The 26423-nt window shown below is 41.6% G+C and overlaps 1 protein-coding gene across 5 annotated transcripts in view; it reads right to left on the minus strand.

The window, feature by feature from the left end:
- Positions 1 to 26423, minus strand: part of CFAP61 (cilia and flagella associated protein 61) — a 150733-nt gene that overhangs the window by 94222 nt on the left and 30088 nt on the right. For 4 of the 5 annotated variants that reach the window (XM_082234209.1, XM_082234206.1, XM_082234207.1 and 1 more), the window contains exons 9-15: positions 22515 to 22570; positions 20217 to 20309; positions 15766 to 15965; positions 14776 to 14815; positions 11576 to 11715; positions 1697 to 1823; positions 1308 to 1385 (exon numbers count right to left, since the gene is read on the minus strand). In XM_082234209.1, the coding sequence (XP_082090335.1) occupies positions 1308 to 1385; positions 1697 to 1823; positions 11576 to 11715; positions 14776 to 14815; positions 15766 to 15965; positions 20217 to 20309; positions 22515 to 22570 (734 nt within the window). The remainder of the gene's footprint in view (positions 1 to 1307; positions 1386 to 1696; positions 1824 to 11575; positions 11716 to 14775; positions 14816 to 15765; positions 15966 to 20216; positions 20310 to 22514; positions 22571 to 26423) is intronic. The other variant, XM_082234208.1, reaches the window with a different exon arrangement.

The following is a 26423-nucleotide window of genomic DNA, read 5'->3' on the forward strand; positions in this document are numbered from 1 at the left end:
TTTTAAAGGAGCAAAGCCGGAGAGGAGCCTCTTCTGCATTATTAGCAGCATCCTTTTCCACACCCCCCACGCGAGTTCCTTGTCCCTTGAGTGCTTTTCCTTCCCTCCCCACTTAAAATGTGGTTACAAAGCACGGATCCACATGGATCCTCAGGATTTTTGCACTGGGTCACCCCAAATTCACCATCAGATCACATAGCATGTCCATGGCTACAACCTGCACCAAAAAAAACACACACACACTGTTTCATGGGGCCACAATGGCGCAAAAATGTGGTTACATAGCATGGATCCACATGGATCCTCAGGATTTTTGCATTGGGCTACCCCAAACTCACTGTCAGATCACATGTCTGTGGCCACAGCATGAACCACAAAAATCATACATCCACTGTTTTGTTTAGAATATTTTTTTCTTGTTTTCCTTCTCTAAAAACTACGTGCGTGTTATGGTCAGGTGCGTGTTATAGAGCGAAAAATACGGTATATTTAAAATGTCTGGCTGTTTTGTGACCTAAAACCAAGACCATATGGACAACTATTAAAAATTAAGCATATTGGTAGAGGTGGGGTTTTTTATTTAAAAAACAACATAGTATTGCTTTTATTTACAACTATATTTAAAAAGACAAGTTATTGGCTTACTAGAAACTGTGGATTGATCCTCATTACCAAATTACAGGAAACCCCTAACTGTTGGAAGCAATTAATATACCTTTAAAGATATTGCATTCCATATCATCCAGAGTTAAAGTCATATGGTTTTCTACCATATTAAAATGAGAAATTTAACAAGGAATTGCTGGCAAGGTCACTCAGTTTCTTAGATGGATCGTGCCTGCCTTTATAAAACTTCCTTATCTTTGTAAAATAGCAAAGGGGAGCAAATAATAATAATTCATTTCAAAACTATTTCTTCTGTTTAAAGACAGAATAAATCACCTTGAATCTCTGTTTTTCAAGAAAAAAAGGGACAAAAACATACAAATTGTATTTGTATGGCAAATATTATTCTGAATTTAGTGCCTCGTTTTGTTTTAAAGAAGAACAAGATTGCGGATGAGAAAAACTGTATATTGCTGGGATATACAAAATTTTCTCCTCCAGCAATCCTGTTTTTCTTTTCTCCTTTAACTAAGGATTGTTCAAACATTATTCACACATCACACATTAGCTGTGGAAGGAAGCGAATGTTCAAAATGTTTATCTGAATAAAAATATTCCTGACTTTGAGAACATTTAACATTAATTTAGTGTTCTGAATCCTTCCATCAAAAAGGAAAAAAACTGATTATAAGAATATATACCGTTTCATTTCTAATAACTGATATTCCAACAATTTGATGCAAAACTTCTGCTACAAATGCTTGAATTGGTGTTCCATCCTGAAAAACAGAGCAAAAGATTTGGTGTACATTCTTCTACTCTAATACTTTAATTAATGTTCTTTATTTAAACACCCATCCTATCTTAGCTCCCCTCCCACACAGTACACTCTGACATAGATTATAATAATATAAAAGGCCCAAAGGGCATTTTACTTTTTGCACCAGAAAGGTGTCTTCTGTACACTGGTTTAGTATAGCAGCAATTTTGAAGACTGCCAGTTTAGCATACACAAATGAGTAGATTCCTATTTGAACACTCTCACAATAAAGTTCAAACAGAACCAATATAATGCAGTGTAACAACTTACTGGATCTCTTCGTGCCAATATGTAGCCATTTAGGTCATCCAATATACTTTTGTTCAGTTTCAAAGTTTGGATTAGTAATTCAACACGGGCGACATCACTGGTTCTTGCTGGTCTTACAATAAAGGATCTGTTAGAGAAATAAACCCAAATCCTGTATATGCAGCAAACAATGGCATCTACAAATTGTCTCAGATTCCAGGCTTAAATACCCAAATGTGACTATCACCAGGAAAATTTTGGTTTTGATTCTGCATTATCACACTGCAGTGACATCAAGTCACTTAAAACCCTTTAATGCTGGTTTGAGTTGCTTCTCTACTAGACAAAAAGCTGAAGTTAGATTCAATATTCTTACACCTCACAGTGTACATATAAACAAACATACATCAATTTGAGATCAGTAACTGGCATGGCTTCTCTCAAAGAATTCTGGGAGCTGAATTTTGGTGTATGAATGTCTGAGCATCTCTCCACTTGCTCTGAAAAGTACTGGGTATTTGTGAACATGCCAAGCATTATGAACCAATTCTGGATTAATACTTTCCATTTTAAATGTAACCGTTATGTTTCTGTCATGAAACATAACCACCACTTGATTCTAAAATGCGCATATTAGATATCAGTGTTCAAAGATGGAGCCTCTAATTCAAAAATCCTTCCAGATCAGCACAACGTCCAATAACTTTGTTAAATATTCACCCACTCTTACAAGTACCACGTGGCCATCTCACCCAAAGAGAGCATACCGCTGGCTGAGCTGATGGATGCTTGGCTGCTCCATTCAAGAACAGCGAAAAGTAGCTAAATAAAATTGCATATTTTGATCAACTGTGCTTATTACAAATCATATTTCCCTAAAATCTAGTGCTCAAAGATTTGTAGTAGGTATACTCCTAGGTACCTGCTTATGTCTGGATAAACCACTAACCTTTCATTGACAAGCAGCAGAGCACATTCTGTAGACTCCATATACTAGGGAGTCATCTAGACTGAGTTGGCGCACATCCTTGCCCATCAAATGACTGAGCCATCAGAGGTCAGCACAGATAGAATGTTTGGCAAAATAATAAGTAAAAAACCAGTAGCACATGCATCATTACGTCTGCGGTTGTTTCCTTGCCTAAAGAGGCAAGAACTCTACTAGTCCACAAAAACATCAAAACAGCACCACAAAAGAACTACTGTGGGAAAGTTTCTGAGCATATTTTGAGGTTGCTACTATTTTTCAATGCTATTTTCCTTTTGCAAACCTTCCACAGAGCAGAGGTTGTACGTGAGAAACACTGCCCGAGTTGGAAAGAGCAGAAAGTTTGAAACATGGGAAATTTTTCTAAATCAGAATTGGTTGCTTATCTATTATTAATATAGTACAGGATACATTTTATGACATCTTTGATACTTTCCTTCTATTTTTCTGGATGTCAAACGCTGACTACTTCTACCTCCCCAGTATATATTCACAAAATATAGGGAGTTTCTGTACATGTAGTTAGTAATAAGCAGCTGAAAATGGGTAGAACAATACCTGAAAAATTGGTATCTACATAAAAAGCTGACCCATTATGAGAATGAAAGACTAAGAGAAGAGATATATTTAGCCTCTTTATGTTTATTTTGCCCTCAGTAAGGAATCAACTCATTCTAGAAGCCGAATTCATATGAAATTATTATGATGATTTGCTGTCAAAATTGAAGAGAAGTATCCATTAAGCGGGGACGCGGGTGGCGCTGTGGGTAAAACCTCAGCGCCTAGGACTTGCCGATCGTATGTTCGGCGGTTCGAATCGCCTGCGGCGGGGTGCGCTTCCATTGTTCGGTCCCAGCGCCTGCCAACCTAGCAGTTCGAAAGCACCCTCGGGTGCAAGTAGATAAATAGGGACCGCTTCCGGTTCAGCCCGACTCCAGCGCAGGCGGGGATTTCTTCCTTGCGGGAGGATCCTGAGCTTTCCGGAGAAAATAGGGGTTCCACAGGGCGCAGTGGTCCCCTGAAAAGTGTCTGGTGGGTGTCCAGACGCACAGGTTCCCGCAGAGCCTAAACGCGGACCTCTCGGCTGTCAGGTAACTCCGTTTTTTCGGAGCGAAGAGCACGGCGGGGGGAGAAGCGGGCAGAGGGAAACCATGGCTGTCTCCGGAAAAAGCGAAGCCCCGTGCCTGTAGGAGAAGGCTGGATTCTCAAAGAAAAGGAAACTCAAGCCTAATAAAGAGAGAAACAGCTTGGATACTATTAAAGGAAAGGCTGGGTAAAAAAGAAGTCGAAAAAGAGCACAATCCTTACCTGGAATCATTTTGAGCGCAAGGAATAGGCAAAGCAGAGAGAAATGTGAGTGGCGCTAGCGGACAAAGTTCTTCTCTCCTTTCTAATTCCCTTTGTTTGTATGGGAGGATATTAAGTAACTAACAAAAAGAGGAATTTAGAGGGAGAGCAAAGAGATAATTTTTTGCTACTTTTGACTTCTTCTTAGCCCTCCCGGTGACGGGGGAAGGAGGTGAAACTTAGTTTCATGTAGGAAGCTCTGCACAACGGAGGTCGCCATTTCGTGAAAGTGGGGTCTCCATTACAAACGCTTTGAAATACCAGCGGAGAGAGGAAGAAGATATCACCTTTGCTAAGCCCTCCGAATATTCCAGCCAAGTTTAATAACTTTATAAAAGCCTCTATTTGTTGGTGGCAAAACTAAAGAAGAAGCGGTGGGCAAAAATTAAAAGAGAAGTTGAACAAACTCTCATTTCTTTCCTCCTTTCTCCCGCTCTTTCCTTCCGCTCTGCCACTCCTCCGTTAGTTGGATACTAGACCCCTGGTGGACAGGGGAAAAACTACAATTGATTCCTTCTTCTCTCTCTTTTTTCTTTTTATTTTTCTTGACGATTTGGAATTTTTGGGATTTAGCCCAATTGGGGGCAAGAAGAATAAAAAGTGACTCAAAATAACTTTTGGAACAAACAATCCCATAAAGAATAGCCCATTTGGGGGCAAGAAGAACTGAGCTGTCCATTTAATAGACCTAAAATTGGGGAAGTCCCCAGAAGGATTACAAATTATACTTTCTCCTCCCTTGATCTCCCTGGACTCTTCCTTCGGTTTGGGGAATATTATATTTGGTGGAATAGCCTAATTGGTGGCAACTGGACTCTTATTTAAATCTATCCCCACAAGATTTCATTTAAGACTACTTGAATTATTTCACTATAAACCTACTAATACTAAGTGTATGGAACCTTAAAGAACTGGAAGGCATCAATAGGCTTGACATTGTGCGATACTGTTTTGAGCTCTGGAAAATACTGTAAAATTGACTGATACGTTTAGATTGGAGAAGGGTAATTTGGATATTGTAATAAGTTTCTTACTTCATTTAATTAACGTAGTAAGACAAATCGGTATAAAATGTCTCATGTACCAAAGAAAGGCGGGAATGGGGGGACACCAGTGGAAAGGAAGGGGTCTAAGCAAGAAACAGATTTTAGATCTGAAATATTAAAGATGTTCGCAGAGATAAGGCAAAGTGAAAAAAATCTGGAAACAAAAATTGAGCAGGTAGATTCAAAGATTGGGAAAATGGATAAGAAAATAGATGAAACTGTGAGTGAGCTGAAAGGACAAATTAAAGAGGTATCTAAAAGAACCCAGGTGTTAGAAGAAGGAATGAAAAGGACAAAACTGGAAATGAAGGAGCTAAAGCGTGAGGATGATAAAATTAGAGTAGGACTTGTAGAAACTAACAAAACACAAGAGGAAATGTGGGATGCGATCTCCATGAATGAACTTCGGCAGCGGGAAGTTAATTTAAGACTGAGGGGGGTACCAGAGAATCAAGGAGAGAATATTAGGCAAAAACTAATAACAGAACTGGCACAATGGCTGGAGTTGCAAGCAGAGGAGGTCGCGAGTACAACACAGAATGTCTTTAGACTAAAAGTGAAGACGACTAAGGCAAGGAAATTTCCAGGGGATTGTCTTATAGCCTTTAAGGACAGAGATATGAGGAATATGGTGTTACAAAAAAATAGGGAAAAAAGATTATGTATCGATGGTAGTTACATAATCATTTTTAAAGATATACCAATTAGGCTGCTGAAACGGAGAGACCCCTATAAGCCACAGGTGCAAATTCTCAAAAAGAATAATATAGAATTCAAATGGGAGTTTCCGGAAGGAATCTCATTCACTTATAAAAATAAAAGGCATAGACTAACCAGCCCAGAGGAAATAGGTAAATTCCAAAGAAAATACAAAGAGTTACTAACGGAAGAGGAAGAAGAGCTTAGAGGAGCAGTAGGAGGGGTGGAGGTGAAGGGATTGAAGGATGTGGGGGAGAGGAGGAAGGCCGGGGAAGGATTAGAGGAGGAGCGGGAGGAGGAGGAGGGAGAGGAGGAAGAGGAGGAAGAGGAGGGATTATAAGGAATTTAACTAAAGAAAAAGGTATTCTTACTAACTGAAAACAAAAAAAACAAAAAAGAAGACAAGATGGCATTAAAATTATGGAACTGGAATATAAACGGACTGAATGATAAAAAAAAAAAGGAATAAGGTGGAACAATTTCTAAAGAAAAAAAACTTAGATATCATCTGTTTGCAAGAAACGCATGTGGCAAAACGGCATAGGAGAATTTTGATAAACAAAAGGCTTGGAAACGAATTTATATCTTCAGATAAGGGAAAGAAAAGAGGAGTAATTTTATATATAAAAAACAAAATAGAAGCGCATCAAATCTTTAAGGACGAAGAAGGAAGAATTATTGCAGTCCAAATTAATTGGCAAGGTGAAAAAATAATAATTGTTGGAATTTATGCACCTAATGGGAATAAAGCTGATTTTTATAAAAACTTGGAGGAAAAATTGATGGAATATGTGGATCAAAAAATAATTATGATGGGAGATATGAATGGGGTGGTTTCAATCGAAATGGATAGGTTGAGGGAGAGTGGATCAAAAGAAGGGAAGCTACCTAAATCATTTTTTGAAATGATCAAAAACTGTAATCTAGTAGACATATGGAGATTAAGACACCCACAGGAAAAACAATTCACATATCATTCAGAACCAAATCAATCTATGTCGAGAATTGACCAAATTTGGATCTCAAATGAGTTAAGCCTAAGAATCCTCCAGGTAGAAATAGAACCAAGAGTAATCTCAGATCATAGTCCGATTAAATTGGAGATTAAAGGCCTGGAAGAAAGAATGTTTAGATGGAGGATGAATGATAGCCTTTTTGATGATCAAAAATTTGTACAACAGGCACAGAAGAAAATGAATGAATACTTCATGGATAACTGTAATAAGGGTACGAAAATGAGTATAGTGTGGGATGCAAGCAAGGCGGTGATGCGTGGTCTTTATATACAACAAAATTCAATTAAAAGGAAGAATAGAGAGAAAGAGAAGAAAGAAATCCTAAAACAAATTATGGAATATGAGCAAAAGTTAATTAAAAACCCGAATAATAGGAAAGTTAGACAAAGTATCAAGACCTTGCAAACCCAATTTGCTATGATAATAAACAAGGAGGTGGAATGGAATATTAAAAGATTAAGACAAAAGGATTTTGAATTTGCGAATAAATCCGGAAAATGGCTGGCCTGGCAGATTAAGAAAAGGAAAGAACAGAGTACAATAAATAAGATCAGAGTAAAGGACGAAGAGATAACTAGCCCTAAAGGCATTAGGAAAGGATTCTTGGACTTTTATAGTCAACTGTATAGGAAAAAAGAAAAGAATAACATAAGGAAAATAGAGAGATACCTAAAAGAGAAAAAGGTGCAAAAGATCCCAACAGAAGCAAGAGATAAGCTAAACGCCCCGATAGACGAAGAGGAAATCAAGATGGTTATATCAGAGTTGAAAAACGGGAAGGCCCCAGGACCAGATGGTTTCACAGCAAGGTACTACAAAGAACTGAAAACAATTTTGATAACACCGCTGAAAGAAACAATGAATAATATCTTAAAAGAGAGGGAGATTCCAGAGACCTGGAAGGAAGCATATATAACTTTTATTCCAAAAGAAGGTACGGATTTAACACAAGTAAAGAATTATAGACCAATTTCTTTGCTAAACATCGATTATAAAATCTTCGCAGGAATAATAGCAAAGAGATTAAAAAAGGTTTTGCAAGAAATCATCCACGAAGACCAGACAGGCTTCCTTCCACGAAGACAGATGAGAGACAATGTGAGAAACATAATAAACATCCTGGAGTACCTGACAGCGAACAATGAGAGAAGAGCAATGTTAATGTTTGTCGACGCCGAAAAGGCATTCGACAATATATCATGGGATTTTATGCTAAAAAATATGGAATACATGGAGATGGGAAATGAATTCTTTAATGGAATAAGGGCAATATACATGGATCAAAGGGCAAAACTGTTAGTAAATAATGTGACAACAGAAGAAATTAAAATATCAAAGGGTACAAGACAGGGCTGCCCGCTCTCGCCACTGCTGTTCATCATGGTGCTGGAGATTCTTCTGAATTCAATTAGAGAAAACAAAAAGATAAAGGGGGTGACAGTAGGCCGCAATGAATATAAAGTTAGAGCCTTTGCGGACGATCTGGTTATAATGGTGGAGGAGCCGACGGATAATGCAACTGAGGTGATAGAGGAAATTGAAAAATTTGGTGAGGTGGCCGGTTTTATGTTAAATAGGGGGAAGACAAAGATCTTAACAAAAAATATGGACCAAACAATGCGAGAGATATTACAACAACAAATAGGTATCGAAATTGTTAGGAAGGTGAAATACTTGGGCATATGGATAACAACTAAAAATATTGACCTAATTCAAAATAATTATGTACCGGTATGGCATGGAATTAAGAAAGATCTGGAGAGTTGGGGAAGGCTAAAACTATCTTTTTGGGGTAGAATAGCAATGATCAAAATGAATGTGTTGCCAAAGATGATATTCTTGTTTCAGATGATCCCAGTATTAAGAGGAGTGAAGATCTTTAAGGAATGGCAAAGATTGATATCAAGATATATCTGGCAGGGCAAAAAACCAAGAATCAAATATAAATTGTTGACGGATGCAAAGGAAAGAGGAGGTTTTGCCCTGCCAGATTTGAAGTTATATTATGAGGCATCATGTCTATGCTGGGTAAAAGAATGGATAAAATTGAAAGATACAAAGCTATTGGATTTGGAGGGATTTGATATTAGATTCGGGTGGCACGTGCATTTATGGAAAGAGAAGAAAAAGGGTCACAAATCGTTTGAAAACCATATCTTCCGGAAACCGTTAATTGAAGTATGGGACAGATATAAAAACATATTAGAAAGGGGAGTTCCACATTGGTTCTCTCCGGTAGAGGCTATAGCTATCAAGAAAACTAATATGGGGTGTAACTGGATAACGTATAGTGATTTGGTCATGAAAGAAGGGGATAAATGGAGGATAAAACCATACGAACAAGTAAAAGAATATGTTTACGACTGGCTGCAATATCTTCAGATAAGTGAAATGTTTAAAAAGGAGACAAAAGAGAGAAGATATAATGAAAAAGATTCGAAATTCCAAACAGAGATCATTGATAACGATTATAAGATAATATCTAAAATGTACAAAATTTTATTGGAATGGGAAACAATGGACGAAGAGGTGAAAGAGGTAATGATTCACTGGGCCAGGGATTTGGGATATAGTATAGAATTAGAGGAATGGCAAAAAATATGGATTGAAAATTTGAACTTCACGGCATGTATCACGTTGAAAGAAAACACTATGAAGATGGTATACAGATGGTATATGACACCGGCTAGGCTTGCAAAGATGTACAAAACTTGTAATAAATGTTGGAGGTGCAAAGAGAAGGAGGGTACATTTATGCACATGTGGTGGGAATGCAGAAAGGTAAAGGGGTTCTGGGAAACAATATATGGTGAGTTAAAGAAAATGTTGAAGTATAATTTTGTAAAGAGACCAGAATTTTTTTTGCTAGGAGTAACTAAGAATGCAATAAATAAGAGGGATAGAAAACTTTTTCAATATGCAATAACGGCAGCGAGAACCCTACTGGCCCAGAGATGGAAACAAGAGGAGACACCGACTTTGGAAGAATGGAGAGCAAAACTAACAGACTATGCGGAACTGGACAAGTTAACGGGAAAGATCAGATTTCAAAGAGATCACAAGTTTTTGGAGGACTGGGGAAAATTTAGGGAGTATTTGGAAACTGTATGTGAGGATCATATAACGCTAGTATGTTTTAAAGAAGCTTTGTGAAAAAATTAAGGAATATTGCAAGAAAGAAAAGGTAGATAGGAAAACTTATTTAAAGGTGATATAATAATTAGGAATGCGTAGATGAAGAAATAATTACGGATGATTACCAGGAGAATTGAGGGAGGTCCATTAAGTGAACTATGTGATGTGTAAATGGAATGTTTTGAGATCATAAGAAAAAACCTTTAATAAAAATTATATGGAAAAAAAAAAATAGGGACCGCTTACCAGCGGGAAGGTAAATGGCGTTTCCGTGTTTGGCTCTGGCTCGCCAGATGCAACTTGTCACGCTGGCCACGTGACCCAGAAGTGTCTGCGGACAGCGCTGGCTCCCGGCCTATAGAGTGAGATGAGCGCACAACCCTAGAGTCTGTCAAGACTGGCCCCTACGGGCAGGGGTACCTTTACCTTTATCCATTAAGCATTTCAGCCTACACCCTGTTATGTATTATTTTTCATCCCTTCTTGTTAAGTAGCAGGCCTAGAGTTGAATTTGCCATCCTCTAAATTCTGTGTGAGGACTTTTCCTTGTCAAAAGCTTTGCTAATCAGTATTTCGTTTAGAGCCATTCCCTTTATCTCTCTGACTTTGCACTTTCACAAGTCCTCTCTCTGTCTCTCTAGGCTTCCTTCAGTGGGCTTTGCTTTTCATCCATTTTCAGCAACTCACTTTTTATTCATATGTCTTTTAAAACCTCACTGTACAAAAACATCACATTGATCTTTGTTTTACTTCCTCATCAGGAAGGAATTATTAAGGGCTTGACACTGGCTTCCCGAGCTTCCCCCACCCCCCGCCCCCAGAGCAGGTTGGAGAGCGATGGTGAAGGTGCGCGCACGTTCGCCATCGCTCTCGGAGCTTGCGAGGCTGCGGGCGGGGGATGCCGGAGCTTCCCCCGACCACAGCCCCCAGAACTAGTCGGAGAGCGATGGCGAAGGTGCGTGCACCTTCGGCATCGCTCTGGGAGCTTGTGCAGCTGGGGGCGGGGGAAGCCCAAGGTTCCCCCGATCCCAGCCCCCAGAATGGGTCCCAGAGCGATGGCGAAGCTGTGCGCAGCTTTGGCATCGCTCTGGGAGCTTGCCGGGCTAGGGGGATAGCTTCCTGAAGCCTGGAGAGCAAGAGGGGTCGGTGCACACCGACCCCTCTCGCTCTCCAGGCTTCAGCGAAAGCCTGCATTCGCCCCATAGGACGTACACACATTTCCCCTTCATTTTCGGAGGGGGAAAAGTGTGTCCTATAGGGCGAAAAATACGGTATCTTCATACACGAACTAGGTGGTCTAGTTCTTTTATATTCAATCCAACTCTTGCCTATAATGCTTTCACTTTTGTCTTTTCATTTACCGGTAAATGCTTATCTTGTTGAAAGTACCCAACTCTTTTGCCACAGAATAACTATTAAAATCCTTTAAGAAACCCCTTTAAATTATACGTCTGTATAGTTCTAGCAATAGAACTTTTTTAATTATACGTCTGTATAGTTCTAGCAATAGAACTTTTTATAGATAATTTGTTTCCCACAAACAAAGCAACTGATTAGCAAAGACTATAAAAAGAAATAAACTGATGGAGTAAAAATAAAATGGTGTGACAACAACTCATATACAAGCAATACCACAAAATCTTCTGTAGTAGCAAAATGTGCCACTAACTTGAGTAATCCTGAACGGTGAAACACATAGAGCTCTTGATCCAGTGTGCAGCTGCTAAAGGGTATAACCCGGACGAAATTCTGGATCAGATAAAATTCAGGCACCATATGTGGAACCGAGATAATGCAGAAGTCTTTGTCCTGAAAGAAATAATAGACTACACTAGGCCACAAAAACTGGAAAAAAAATGTAAGCTGTTTAAGGAAATACACATAGGGAAAGACAATATTATATGCAACATATAGAATGGGATCAAAAGAAGCAGGGTTGCAACTCCTCCTTTTTGCTCAGGCTCTTGAAGGACCCTCCAGAATGGGATGGGATGTGCTGCAGTAAACTGCCATGGGGAGGGGTAGCAGGAGGAATCCTGCTGCACAAGCAGTTCTCTGGATCCAAGCCATAATGCATGAAAAAAGGACTCAATGTGATTTATATATTCACCTCATTTTCATAAAATCACAAGAAGTGTAATAGTAACTGCGGGAAAGCAGTCACAGTTCCATAACCGCCTTGTGTATCGTAATATAGAAAGGCAGTATACAAATTAAAAGTGAAATGGAATGAAATATCTGCTTAATCCCTTATTCTCTACAGAGCTCAATTCACTGTGAAATTCTCCCGGGCAAACCCCACTAAAATGCATGGTGCTCTTGGCTGTGCTCTTGCACAATTCCTATTCATTTCAATGGGGCTTGCTCGGGAGAACATTATACTACATTATCCTCTACCAGGGCCAGGGCCCTCTCAGTGATGGCTCTGACCTGGTGGAATGCTCTGTCCAGTGAGACCAGGGCCCTGCAGGATTTACAGGGCCTGTAAGACAGAACTATTCCGCCTGGCTTTCAGTTTGAACCTGGCTTGATCTTTTATTCCCCTTCCTTCCCTTCCCTTCCCTTCCCTTCCCTTCCCTCCCCCTCCCCTTTTTGTGAAGATTGCCCGCCCTGGGATCCCACAGCTGGTTCTCCCCTGGTCTCCTCGCTGGCCCGAGTGGGACTGATTTAGCCAGCTAGCCCTGGTGATCATCTAATATTTATTGGATGGATTTCCCCCCTAAATTGATTTTTGATTTTATTGTTATGTACGCTTTATACCGCATTTTATGCTTTTTTTTGTAGCATCAATTAAGTGTTTTAAATGTGTTGTTAGCCACCTTGAGCCTGGTTTTCCTGAACCGGGAAGGGCAGGGTATAAATAAAAACATATTATTATTTATTATTACATTAGCCTGATGAGAACATGTTTTCCACAGAGATTAAGTGTATTTATACAAGTATAATATTTTGTAATACATATAGTCCTTAGTAATTACCAGGCATTTTATGAAATAGTAAAAAACTGTTCATTTGGAAAAGGCTGAATTTGAAAATAAATATTTCAGTCCACAGTAAATAGAGATACTTTCTACATACTTTTCATTTTCACTTTCCACAGTTATGACCTGTTCTTGAACACAGAATCTGTAACTGAATATGTAACTAGCCACAGAGGTTTTCTGCTGTTATTGTTTCTGTATTTTATCTAACTATTTGGGCACCAAGCCATTCAGGCATATTGTATTGCCACTAATCTTGTGTCTGGAATTCTATGGTATATTCAAAATGTGGAAGCAGGAAGCATCCAAGTTACATTCTTTATTTCCGTTACACAATGTTGAATCTGGTTTTGTTTTTAAAAATTGATAATATGACTTCCATTTATGTTATTAGGAAATGAGAAAAGATGATTTTAAAAAGTGGTGGTGAACCTGTGGCTCTCTAGATGAGTGGGGTGGGAACCTCTGGCCTGTGAGGCTGATTGGCAATGACTTCAAGCCCCACTGGGTTTGGCTACACTCAGGAGTTTCCAACTGGGAACTCTGGAGTCTAGCCAATCTGTGGTGAAAGCAGAGCTTGGAGGCAATATCAACGAACCCCCTTGCTTGGATTCTCCTTTGCAGCATGGCCTGAGGAAACTGGAAAAACATGGGGGAAGAAAAAAATTGTTACCTGATGTCTTGGTGATGTAGGTGAGCAGCCCCATCCATGTCTCAGTGGTCTGCCAGTGATGGGGGAAATAAGGATTTGGCCTGCCAAGCTGAAAAGATTCCCCATTCCTGCTCTAAATATTGCTGGACTACAATTCTCATCATCCCTGACCACTGGCCATGCTGGCTGGGGCTGATGGGAGTTGGGAGTCTAAAGGTTTCCAACAGCCCTGTGAGAGCCTGAGGCTTATAGAGGAAATCTGACAGGAATCTAAAGCACCTGCATGACCTTGGAAAGCTCCTCAAGTCCTCTGTTGTCTCTGTAAGCACCACAATCCAAGTGAACCTCAAGTGTAGTAAGCCTCACCTTCCCAGGGGAACTGACTGGCCATTGGCTTATTTTGCAGTGTTTGATTTTGGCAGGACTCTGGAGACAGGAGTATAAGAGGGCATTGAGGACGTGCTGTCCAGCTGGATGGAGCCAGAGTCACATGCTCCTTGTATTGTGCTTTAAAATATGGAAGGGCAAGTAGCTGAAGGGAGCCAGAAAACCTTGAAACTATTCACCCTCAACTATTAAATTGTTACCCTGCTCCACTTGTATATTTTCCATTTTTATTCTACAAGCACGAGAGCTGTAATATTGTGAATGAAAATTGATTGCATTTATGGGTTTTTGTTGGTTGCATTGGGTGGGGGGGAAAAGTGGAACATATATTTAAAAATAAATATAGCAGCCCCCCACAGAAGCTTGGAATTCTTGCATGCACAAAAATGCCTCTGTATCAGACTCTGCACATTCAGGTATGTACAGGCATACTTTAGGTAATAAGAGACATTCTCTGGTCTCCTAGGAGATAGCAGTCACAAAAGAAATTTTAGGAAATGGAAATGGGTGTTAGGGTTTAAGGGCTGGAGACCAGAAAAAAATCCCTTGAAGTTTAGTAGCTGGATGCCTGGAAGCTAAGCTGGGTAGGAAGAGAAGGAGGAAATGTCATTTTAACCCCCTTGGCTCTGTCTGAAACCCATTATCCTAGGATCGATATCGTTTATTCTCTGCTGGTTTGCACTGCAATCCCTCTGACTTGTGCACTAGCAAATCCTTGCAATAGCCCTTAAAATCATCCTGCCATTTCTCTGCTCCCCTAAAAGGCTCAATACAAGCAAATACAATGTCTGGTAAACTGCTTTCATTCATAAATTGCAAAGCAAAGGCTTTGAAAATGTACATACTTACTGGGAAAAGGTTGAAAACAAAATTCATGAAATCTAATGACCTGCAAATAAAAACAAATAATTTTACAAAAATCTTGACTTTTCCACTGTGCAGTATTTATTTTATAATACTCCTACCTACTCTAGAAAGCATTCTCCAACCTGTGCAGCTTTAACTACACAAAACAATACATCAAGATGATGATAAGCCTTATTCAAGTTGGAGTGAGGTTGTGCTGTTGGCCAGGATCCCAATTTTGAAAACTGTTCTCACAGTGACCAAACAGACCACCTCTATGAGCATTTGCAGGAAGCTTCCATGGGAAAGAAATTAAGGCAGGAGGGCACGCCTGCTCTCTCAGCATGCAGAGATAAACGGAGATGCTGAGACATAGGCATTGGGAGAGGACAGAACACTTGAAGAGAAGGCTGAAGGAACCGCCTCATAGCTATTAGTGCTTTGAACAGGACCATGGATAGGGGCAGGCAAGGAAGAGAACGGCTCCCTCTGCCTCAATGACGACTCAAGTGCTGACAGGCTGGTGGCAACCTCAATTCCTAAGGGGCTGTCCTTGAAGATGACCTGGAAACTTCAACTGGTTCAAAATGCAGCTGCTGGATTACGGGTTGGGATTCCATTTAAAACACCATGCTTTTTGTTGGTTGGTTTGACTGATTGGGAAGTTTAATCTTATACATTTTAAATAAATAAAAGTCAGTAAACACTAAAGAAAACAAAAATATAAAATATACAGTCATACCTCGGGTTGTGAACGCTGCGGGTTGCGGTCTGCGCTGAACCCGGAAGTACCGGAACAGGTTACTTCTGGGTTTCGAAGCTCACGTATGCGCAGAAGCGCTGGAACCCGGAAGTAACCCAGTGCTGCGGGTTGCGAATGCTGCGTGTTGCGAACGTGCCTCCCACACAGATCACTTTTGCAACCTGAGGTATGACTGTACTCTCATTTTTTCCCATTTAAAATCAAATATCTAGATTATTTACGGTACTTGCCTTGTTTCATGTTTCTCATCAATACAAAAGAGCTGTATACAAAAAGCATTCACTTCTCCTTTATATGTAGGACGAAAAGGCTCTGTCTCCACAGTCAGAATGGATGGTGTCTTGGAGGTTTTCAAATCCTTGCTTCTGCTGATTTCTAAACTGCTGGTTTCTGCCCGTTCTAATGAAACTCTAGCAAGTCCTCCCTCTCTCTACAGTGAGAAGAAATGAAAAAACAATTAAGATATTTATAAATTCACTTTTATAATGGTAGCTTTAACATTATAAATAAAATGGCTTATAGCTCCCCCCCCCCAAGAGCAACTCTAAAAGTACAGTTTTATACACTAGTACAATACAGTGGTACCTTGGGTTAAGCACTTACGGTAATTCGTTCCAGAGGTCCGTTCTTAACCTGAAACTGTTCTTAACCTGAAGCACCACTTTAGCTAATGGGGCCTCCCACTGCTGCTGCGCCACTGGAGCACGATTTCTGTTCTCATCCTGAAGCAAAGTTCTTAACCTGAAGCACTATTTCTGGGTTAGCAGAGTCTGTAACCTGAAGCGTCTGTAACCTGAGGTACCACTGTACTGGTTTTGTTTAAACACTTACTGCCATGATAAATGCAGAAAATTTGATGTGAACAACCCATTATTCAGAGTTTGAGTGTAACTTTTCTCTGATTGCTACTTGAGGCTAGGATGAGGATGAGAAATGGTGAGTGTGGAGTAAGTTAGTCCTCTCTATGACATCTGTTTTACTTTTCAAAATCATCCATTCAATGTGCTTCCCCTCCCTTCCCAAGAGGAAAAAATTCCTGTGTTTTTTCTCACTGTGAAGAGAAAGGCAGTTTGAAAGAGGTAATTTCAGAGGAGGTGGAGGTGTTAGGATTCTTGCTCTGTGCTTGCACTCATGGGATTGTTTTCTATCACATGACAGGGTATGTTTTCATTCCACAGTGTGGGAAGTGATGGAGACAGGATGTTTGGAATACTGTGCTCCATGATGTGGGACTACTGTATTGTCCTTTGTTCTTTCTCTTTGCTGTCTGGTGAGAAAGAGGAAGGAGCGGAGTCAGAATGCTCCAGGTGTATTATATGTAAATAAAGTAGTTTAGCCAAAATGCTGCGTTGCTGAGCCTGTTACTCAATCTGCTAACACTCTGCGGATCCTTAAGCATGCTGATGCCTCTTAGTATCAGCCACTGTGATGTTTGGGCTGGAGAAAGCTTTTGAAGCTCCCGAACGACCGATCAGGAGGGAGAGAACATGCCAGTCGGCATGTGTCTCTATTGAGGTCCTACATGCAAGTAGGATGAATCCTGACAGGAGGAAGGGGGTGGAGCGGGCCGTCCCATATGCCATCACTGGGGTGTGTGTGACAAAATGACAAAACTATGAGATTTTTAAAAAACCATATTGTATTAAAAAATGGGCTCACGAAACTTTTTAGTTCAGTCAACAAACATAAAGAAACGCGGCTGGCACTGGGCACCACACCGCGGGGGCTGGGAATTACCACCGGGCCTGCAGTGTGCCCCGAGCCACGCGTCTCTCCTGAAAAGGCAGCGTGGGACTTGTGTCTGCCCACCACCTCTCCCTCCGCCGCCCCACAGCTGAGGGGGAGGCGGTGGAGAGGCTCCACACAGTGCACCCCACCCCCATGGGCATCTCGCCTCGCCCCCGGCTGCAGGACGTGTGTGCTGCACTGGGCACCCGAGCAGCTAGCTCCACCGCTGCCTCCTCCTCACATGCCACATGATAGGATGGTTCCACTTGTCAATCACAGGTGTTCCACCAATGTACCTGTCATGATAACAGTGTATCAGGCATCCTGCTGGTTGGCCAGGGCTTCTGTCTAACCCTACAGCCTATCAGCAAACAGATCTTCAGTATAAGACTGAACCCTAAATATAACTTACAGGGAGTAATATCATTACAAAATAGCAATCTATCTGCATTTTTGGCAAAATCATCTCACAGAAAATCAGTTGAAAAATGGATCTAGAAAAGGGGAAAATATCTGCTTTGGTCACAAATAAGAGTCATGTTAACCACTTCAGAAGCATGGCATGGTGTTAAAGGAGAGATTTATGCAGTAACTTTGAAGTGTACAATATCTGTTTGAATATTAAATGTGAAACCATTACATCTGGTTAGATCACTTATATTAATGCTACATAAATTGAAAAGATAGGCAGGAAATCATCACTTAAAATTAAATGGCGATAGAAAGGAGAATTAAGTTACGATGAATACAAATCCTAGCACTAAATAAGAAAAGATGCCAAACACGGTTGCAGCGATGAACTGGCACCACATTTGAAACCAAGCCAGTACCTTCCAGAGTTTAATCTGATTATCTCCCCATATGTTCAAGGCAAATTTCAGAAACAAATCAAGTTCAGTCAAAATACTATAAAACATGGGCCCTGAATTCAGCTGAACCCAATGGAACAAATTTCAAATTATGTACAATACCCAAGATAATATCAGCGGATATGAAAAAGACACGATAGTCTAGTCACATATCAAGCCTGCTGGTACGGAGAGAGCACAGTTGAAGCTCACCCAAATAGTGCACTTGGTACTTTTGTGAATGCGCGAGACCAACCTTTTATCTGTAAATGGGAGCAACCGAAAAGGTGCACAGAGGGGGGAGGGGAAACCTTTCTGAAATGGAGAAACTGAAAAGCAAGACGAGGACAAAAAATTACATAAAGAAGATGTGTAGAAAAGGCTAGTTTCTTGAAAAAGAGGAAGTAGCCTTTGAAGGGCTCCATGTGACGGTCACCTCCAGGCTTGACTACTGTAATTCGCTCTACGTGGGGCTGCCCTTGAAGCTGTCCCAGAAACTCCAGCGGGTGCAGAATGCTGCAGCGAGGCTCCTCACGGGGTCCCTGCCATGGAAGCATATTCACCCAGTGCTTTTCCAGCTGCACTGGCTCCCGGTGGAGTACAGGGTCAGATTTTGACCTTTAAAACCCTTCACAGCCTAGGACCCTCGTACCTACGGGACCGCCTCTCCCGGTATGCCCCACGGAGGACCTTAAGGTCCATAAATAGCAACACCCTAGAGATCCCGGGCCCTAAGGAAGTTAGATTAGCCTCAACCAGAGCCAGGGCCTTTTCAACACTGGCTCCGGCCTGATGGAACGCTCTGTCTCATGAGACCAGGGCCCTACGGAATCTGATTTCTTTCCGCATGGCCTGTAAGACAGATTTGTTCCGCCTGGCCTTTGGCTTAGAATCAATTTGATTCCCTCCCCCTCTTTCTTTTTTCCTTTCTCCTCCTGTGAAGAGGCTGCATCTTAATGTTTTAATTTGAATTTTAATATTGTTTTTTAAGTTGTATTTTAATCTTGGTTGGGGAGGGCGGGGTATAAATAAAATTTATTATTATTATTATTATTAGTATTATATACAAAATCTAAATGCAAAGCAATATGTTGCTCCAAACACAAGAGAATGCTGGGAATTGGTGTGGAGGGATGAAGGAGACAGAAGACTTAAGACAGCCAGCGGCGGAGCTAGCCGCTTGGGCACCTGGGGGTGGGGGCGATCTGCCCAGGGGGCGGGGCGACTGCATGTGGGGGGGGGATTCGGCACAGCGGCGATCGCACCTGGGAGGATTTTGTCACACCCCCTCAGGGATGACACCTGGGGCGATCCACCGCACAGCCCGCCCTTCCTACTCCCCTGAAGACAGCTGGTTGCAAAAAAAAGGGGCAAGAGAGACAAGCTGACTCAGAAAAGAGAGGGGAAAAGTAGAGAGGGTGAAGAATAGTGAGACCTGTCTGAAGCGCATGAGGCCTGGTGCCAGAACAGAGAAGCCTTAGGGATCATATTGCCTGATATTAACCTGATGCCAAGAGAAGGTCCACTGCCAGAGGCTACGCAATAAGACCCAACTCTTGGAGAACACTCCAAACTGCAATGCCTGAGTGGGACATCAAACTTACCTGTGGTGGGATCCTGAGAGAAGAGACAGAAACTCTTACTGGCTCACTATCAACATTCCCTTCCCTGACTGACCTATTTCACTCAGCCCACAGTTGACTGATTTCTCCTAGTGCTGTAATTTGGGTTATATAAATTTTCCTTCTTTTGCTGAAACACAACAATGAACAAACTAAAGTATTGTATCACCAACTGTTGTGTATCAATTTGTGATCAAAATGGGAGTGATTTAAGTAAGCTGGTTTTGTTACTTCTAAGGTAAGCAGAACTGGGAGAAGTTAAGATGCAGAATTTTCAGCCATTTAGCTCTAGATTCCAAGCACCATCACAGCCATTCTGTACCATTCTAGTCTGAGCTACCACCAGTACTGAAGTCTCCCATATTCTGAACTAGTGATAATGACTTAAATTTTGACGTCTAGCAGCAGAGAGAACATTTTAAAAATAAAGTATCAAGATATGAATAACTAAGGCTGTAAAGTATTAATTTCAATGGGCCTCACCTCTGACGTTGTACGAAGAATGCTTTCTCTTTTACTAGCATTTGCACTAGCATGTGAAGCTTGAGAAAAGAAGCTCCCAATTTTGCTACCTCTCTGAAGAAATACAAATAAAAGAATACGAAATGTTTTGTTAAACACTATGTGTACATCTCTATAGTGAAATAATCAGTATCAATGTTTTAAATAATTTCCAGAGGGACAGCCATGTTAGTCTCTTGCAGCAAAAACAATGAAGAGTCTTATGGCACCTTAAAGACTAACAAAGTCATTATGAAACTTTTGAAGCCCCACCCCATACAGCTGCTCTTTTTTAACTGATCTCCTTTAAATTTTCCTTATCGGTTTTTATTCATCCATTATCTATGCTTAATCAATAATTCTATGTATATGTTTTAATCTATGTTTGGCTCTTGTTCCCAATTAATTTAATAATTATCTGCTTAGAGATACTGTTATGCTATTTATTTAGATGCTTTGCTTATGCTGATCTGTGACCATAATAAAGTAAATTCATTCATTCATTCATTATGACCCAGAAACTCCAGCGGGTGCAGAATGCCACGGTGAGGCTCCTTACGGGGTCCTTGCCGCGGGATCACATTCAACCAGTGCTTTTCAAACTGCACTGGCTCCTGGTGGAGTACAGGGTCAGGTTTAAGGTGCTGGTTTTGACCTTTAAAGCCCTGCAGGGCCTGCAAGACAGAGCTGTTCTGCCTGGCCTTTGGTTTGGTCTCAGTCTGACCCTTATGTTTTCCCTCCCCTTACAATTTTGATCCATGGGCTACTTTTAAAATGAGGCTGCATTTTAAATTGCATTTTAACCTGTATTTTAAATTGTTTTGTTGTTGCTGTTTTCCCCTATTATGTTTTGCTTTATTATAATTTGCTTTGTTATAATTGTATAATTATAATTTTACTAGTGTTAGCCGGCCTGAGCCTGGCTCTGGCCGGGGAGGGTGGGGTATAAATAATAATAATTTTTTAAAAATATTATTCCATAATTATCGTTATGATAATTATTATTATGAAACAAGCTTTCATAACAATACAGTCCACTTCATCAGATGCTTGAAGTATTATCCTATGTGTGAATACCAGGATATGGGAGACGGGGGTTCAAATCCCCACTTGGCCGTGAAGCTCACTGGGTGACCTTGGGCCAGTCACTGCCTCTCAGCTTAATCTACCTCAGGTTGTTATTGGGATTAGCTGAGGAGAGGCTTACAGACTGGACTGCTGCAATGTTCTCTATGTGGGGCTGCCCTTGAGACTGCCCTGGAAGCTGTAACTAGTGTAAAATGCAGTGGCTCCCTGCAGAAGAATATCACCATATTACACAAGAGCTAAAAGAATTGCACTGGCTGCAAATTAGCTACTGGGGCTGGTGCATAAAGCCCTATATGGCTTGTGACCAGGACACCTAAAAGACTGTCTCATCCCTTATACACCCAACTGATCACTGTACTTTGCAGGAGAGGGCATCTTGCAGGTACCACCCTATCTGTGGGTGCATTCCGCGTACTGTAGGAACCTGGACTTTAGTGTAGTGATGCTACCTTTAGAACTCTGTCCTATTACATATATAAGACAGGAACAATTTCTGCTGTCTTTTGGACATCTGTTGAAGACTTTCAACTTTCAACAAACCTCATCCCTAGCTCCACGCCATTCCTCTTCAAGTCTGCTCCAACCCTGTGTTTGCCTGACAGAGAAAGACTTTCCCCTCATATTAGCCACACCCTGCCTGCCCTGGTCTCCCCCAGGTTTCTCAAGCTATCTTCACTGGTTTTTGGTCTACTTTAGTCTTTTTAAGGGGCCAAGGATCTTGGGAGACTCGGGCAGCTGGGTGCCTTACTCTGCACATTATCATGGAAAATATGCTTCTCTTTCTGAATCACAGAGCTAAAAGTGGGCACAAACTAGACTTACATTTATGTCCCACCTATATCAGTGAGGAAGATAACCATGCAACTAGTTCACTCTTCTGAAGTGCAAATGGACTCAAAAGTGACCATGTTTTGATTGTACTTAGTGTATATTGTCAGTTAATTGCATGTGAACTGCCCTGAGACCTCCAGGTATAGGGTGGTGTATAAACTGAATGAATGAATGAATAATAGTTTCTGAGAATTTTATATGTTTGTATATTGTTAACATCACACTTTTAAAAAATGTGCCTTTCCATCATTCATTTCCAAACGCTGTGAGACATCACTTACACCATGTCATGTGATTTCTAAAGTCACCTTCTGTTCAATCGTTTTGTTTTCAGTCTAATGAATTCTTTGTGATATTTACCTCACTATCCATATCTGGTGTTTCTTCTTTTTGACTTGTTACACTGGTTTCATCAGCTGGATGGAGGTGAGAAGTGAAGAGAGAATAAAAAGAAGAAAATTAAGAGATTAATAATGGGATCAATAATGAAATGGAAAGCCACACTAAGTAATTTCTCTTGCAAGCTTGTGTTCTGAGTTTTTATATTCTGTGCTATACATTTATTCAGTTTTGGACAGCAGGAAGGGGGACCCCACGACCCTCCAGACGCTGCTGGACTCCAACTCCCATCAGCCTCAGCCAGCATGGCCCATGGCTAAGGATGATGGGAGTTGCAAGCCCAACAACATATGGAGGAGGACTGCCTCCCCAGTTTGAGGCAAGGTAATAGTACAGTGGTACCTCGCAGGACGAATGCCTCGCAAGACGAATGCCTCGCAAGACGAATGCCTCGCAAGACGAAAGAGTTTTCCGTTTTTTGAGTCGTTCCGCAAGACGAATTTCCCTATGGGCTTGCTTCGCAAGACGAAACGTCTTGCGAGTTCTTGCGAGTTTGTTTCCTTTTTCTTAAAGCCGCTAAGCCGTTAATAGCCGCTAAGCCGCTAATAGCCGTGCTTCGCAAGACGAAAAAACCACAAGATGAAGAGACTCGCAGAACGGATTAATTTCGTCTTGCGAGGCACCACTGTACCTTAAAATTTTTAGTATCCCTCATTAGATGCTGAAACTGCTGCTTTGAGAGCAATGTTACCAATTTTCTAAAGACTTTTGTGACGCAACACTTTTGCATTAAAAAGTTCCTGTTGCTTTAAGCACTGAACAAAATACAAATCTATTTGCTATTCTCCTTGTTCCATCTTGCTTTCTTTATTTCTCTGCTGCCCTTGGTATATTCAAAATGGTATAATCAATTCTTCTATTATATCCATCCTTAAAACTACTTACGGCTGAGGTTCTTCTTTTCCTGTTACATGTTTGGCTCTTTTCTGCTTTCCCAAATTTGAATTTCTTTTTAAAAAGGGGATGGGGCCTAACTCACTCCTTTTCATGCATTTGAGTGTACTTTCACATTTAGTTTGGCATAATGTGAAGGATATAGAGAAATAGTGAAGATTTGGTCATTCAAGAGTACAGTAGTACCTCAGGTTAAGAACTTAATTCATTCCGGAGGTCCGTTCTTAACCTGAAACTGTTCTTAACCTGAAGCACCACTTTAGCTAATGGGGCCTCCTGCTGCTGCCGCGCCTCTGGAGCCTGATTTCTGTTCTCATCCTGAAGCAAAGTTCTTAACCTGAAGCACTATTTCTGGGTTAGTGGAGTCTGTAACCTGAAGCGTATGTAACCTGAGGTACCTCTGTACTTTGATAAAATACATATTTTGTTATGTGCAAATGGCTTGAGATACCTATGACGTCCATAAATTACCATGCAGCATATATTCAACTCAAGAAACAGCGACAATTTGTTGTTGACAAAGGACAGCTGGACATATAAAGGGCCCCATATCCTTCAGTAGCTTAGGGCCACATCCAGTGTCGTAGCGTGGGTTGTCAGCACCCGGGGCAAGGCAAGTAATTTGCGCCCCCTAACCCCTAACCTGCCGCCGCTGCCAGCTTCTTCTTGCTGCTGCCTGGTCTGGTCTGGTGTGGTTCTCTCAGCGCTGTGCTGGGCGGCCACTGCACTGTCCCACCCCAGATAGTCCCTCGCTCTCTCTCCGCACCGCACGCCTGGCACCCCCCCCCCACAGTGGGCGGCGACCCGGCGGCTCGGATCAGATTCGCACAGCCAGCACTGCAGTGAGAGAGAGTGAGTGAGCCAGGTAGGGGCAGAGAGCTGAGAGTGCGAGTGTGCCCCCCCAGATGCTGCGCCCGGTGCGGCTGGCCCCCCCTGCACCCCCCACGCTACGCCACTGGCCACATCAAACCTAAATCCAGCCCTGAGTCAAGGTCTTTTGGACTGGCACCAGAATTCCTTTTTCCCCCAGCTGCAAAGTTTTTGAGCCATTGAATGTTTGAAACGCTTTGCGTAGGGGAGCCCTTAAAGGTAAAGGTAAAGGGACCCCTGACCATTAGGTCCAGTCGTGGCCGACTCTGGGGCTGTGGCGCTCATCTCACTTTATTGGCCAAGGGAGCCGGCATACAGCTTCCGGGTTGTGTGGCCAGCATGACTAAGCCGCTTCTTGCGAACCAGAGCAGCGCACGGAAATGCCGTTTACCTTCCCGCCAGAGAGGTACCTATTTATCTACTTGCATTTTGACGTGCTTTCGAACTGCTAGGTTGGCAGGACCGAGCAACGGGAGCTCACCCCGTCGTGAAGCACTATTTCTGGGTTAGCGGAGTCTGTAACCTGAAGTGTCTGTAACCTGAAGCGTATGTAACCCGAGGTATTTACTATTTTGCATCTCCTTGACTGCCTTGACTGATATTGCAATAAATTTCTTCACTGGTTTCCCAAACGGACATCTGGGGATTAATACATGTACATTCCAGAAAGACTAATAGGACTTGAGAGTCTGTTAATTGCCTGCACAACTAAGATACTGTTATGATACATTATTCACATTTATTTATATATTGCTTTTAAACCACCAATGCCTCAAAGCTGTGAAAATCTTAAAACAAAATACCTAATACAGATCATTTAAGTGACACAGAGAAATTACTGTATTTTTCGTCCCATAGGATGCAGCGGCCCATTGGACGCACCTAGTTTTTTGGGGGGAAATAAAGGGGGGAATTCCCTTTATTTCCCCCCCAAAACCAGGTCGGGGAACAGCGGGATGGCGGTGCTGCACCTCCCCGCTGTCCCCCAGCTTGTGGGGCTGGCGCTGGGGAGAGGCGCTCTTCCCCCCAGCGCCAGCCTCCAAACCAGATCGAGGAATAGCGGGATGGCAGCGCTGCGCCTCCCCGCTGTCCCCCGAGCTTGTGGGGCTGCCCGACATCTGCACGAAGTGCGGGGCGCTCTGCTTTCAGCGCGCCCTGCGCCCCGGGAAGCAGGCTGCTATCCGTGGCCTAGGGAGCCCTGCGGGAACTCCCACAGGGCTCCCTAGGCTGCGGGTGTCTTCCCGAAGCGCCAGGCGCTCTGCTTAAAAGCGCCGGGCTCCTGAGGGTTGCGCAGAGCTTCCTGAAGCCTGTATTCGCCCCATAGGACGCACACACATTTCCCCTTCATTTTTGGAGGGGAAAAAGTGCGTCCTATAGTGCGAAAAATACGGTAGTAAGCAAAGCAATACGACAGCAAATTCACAACATATGAGAGCCAGAGTAAATCCTTCCCAAGGTAGAGAATTAAAGGGTATTTTCATAAACCTCATATCCTACACACTTAGGCTTCAATAATTCAAAATCAAGTCCTATTGAATTCAACAAGGCTTATTCTCAAGTAAATGTGGTTTCAACTGCAGCCTTAGGAAACATGAACAGATAATGAAAAACACTAACAGTAAAAAAACAAGCTTACCCTACATGGCATAATTAAGGATGCTCTAACCACAACATATTCTAACTATTTTGGGTGAACAAGTAATTAGCATACTTAACTGCCAAATAATATTTTTTAATTTAATAGGGTTACATTTTATATGCAAATTAATTAGAGCTTCAGAACTTCCTTTAAACATGCTTATAATTCACCAGCATCAATTTAATTACTGCATTATTACTGTGATTTAGATATGCCAAGAATAAATATTGGAGGACCATAACCTTCATTTTAACTATATTTTTAAAAAAAGTCCTTAAACAATATAATAGGAAGAGATGAATTAATACTGGAGGTGAAAATCAGCAGGTTGGCTGAAAAAGTCAATTCAATGTGAAAGCTACAACAGAATAATTCATTCTCTGTTAGAAATGCTGTAACTACTAATTTCTAATTCCAGATACAGCAACAACCAAATTACTATAATTATTGTGAAAAATACCACTTAC

The sequence above is a fragment of the Podarcis vaucheri genome, assembly GCF_965113315.1.
Source record: "Podarcis vaucheri genome assembly, chromosome: 8".
NCBI classification, from domain to species: Eukaryota; Metazoa; Chordata; class Lepidosauria; order Squamata; family Lacertidae; genus Podarcis; species Podarcis vaucheri.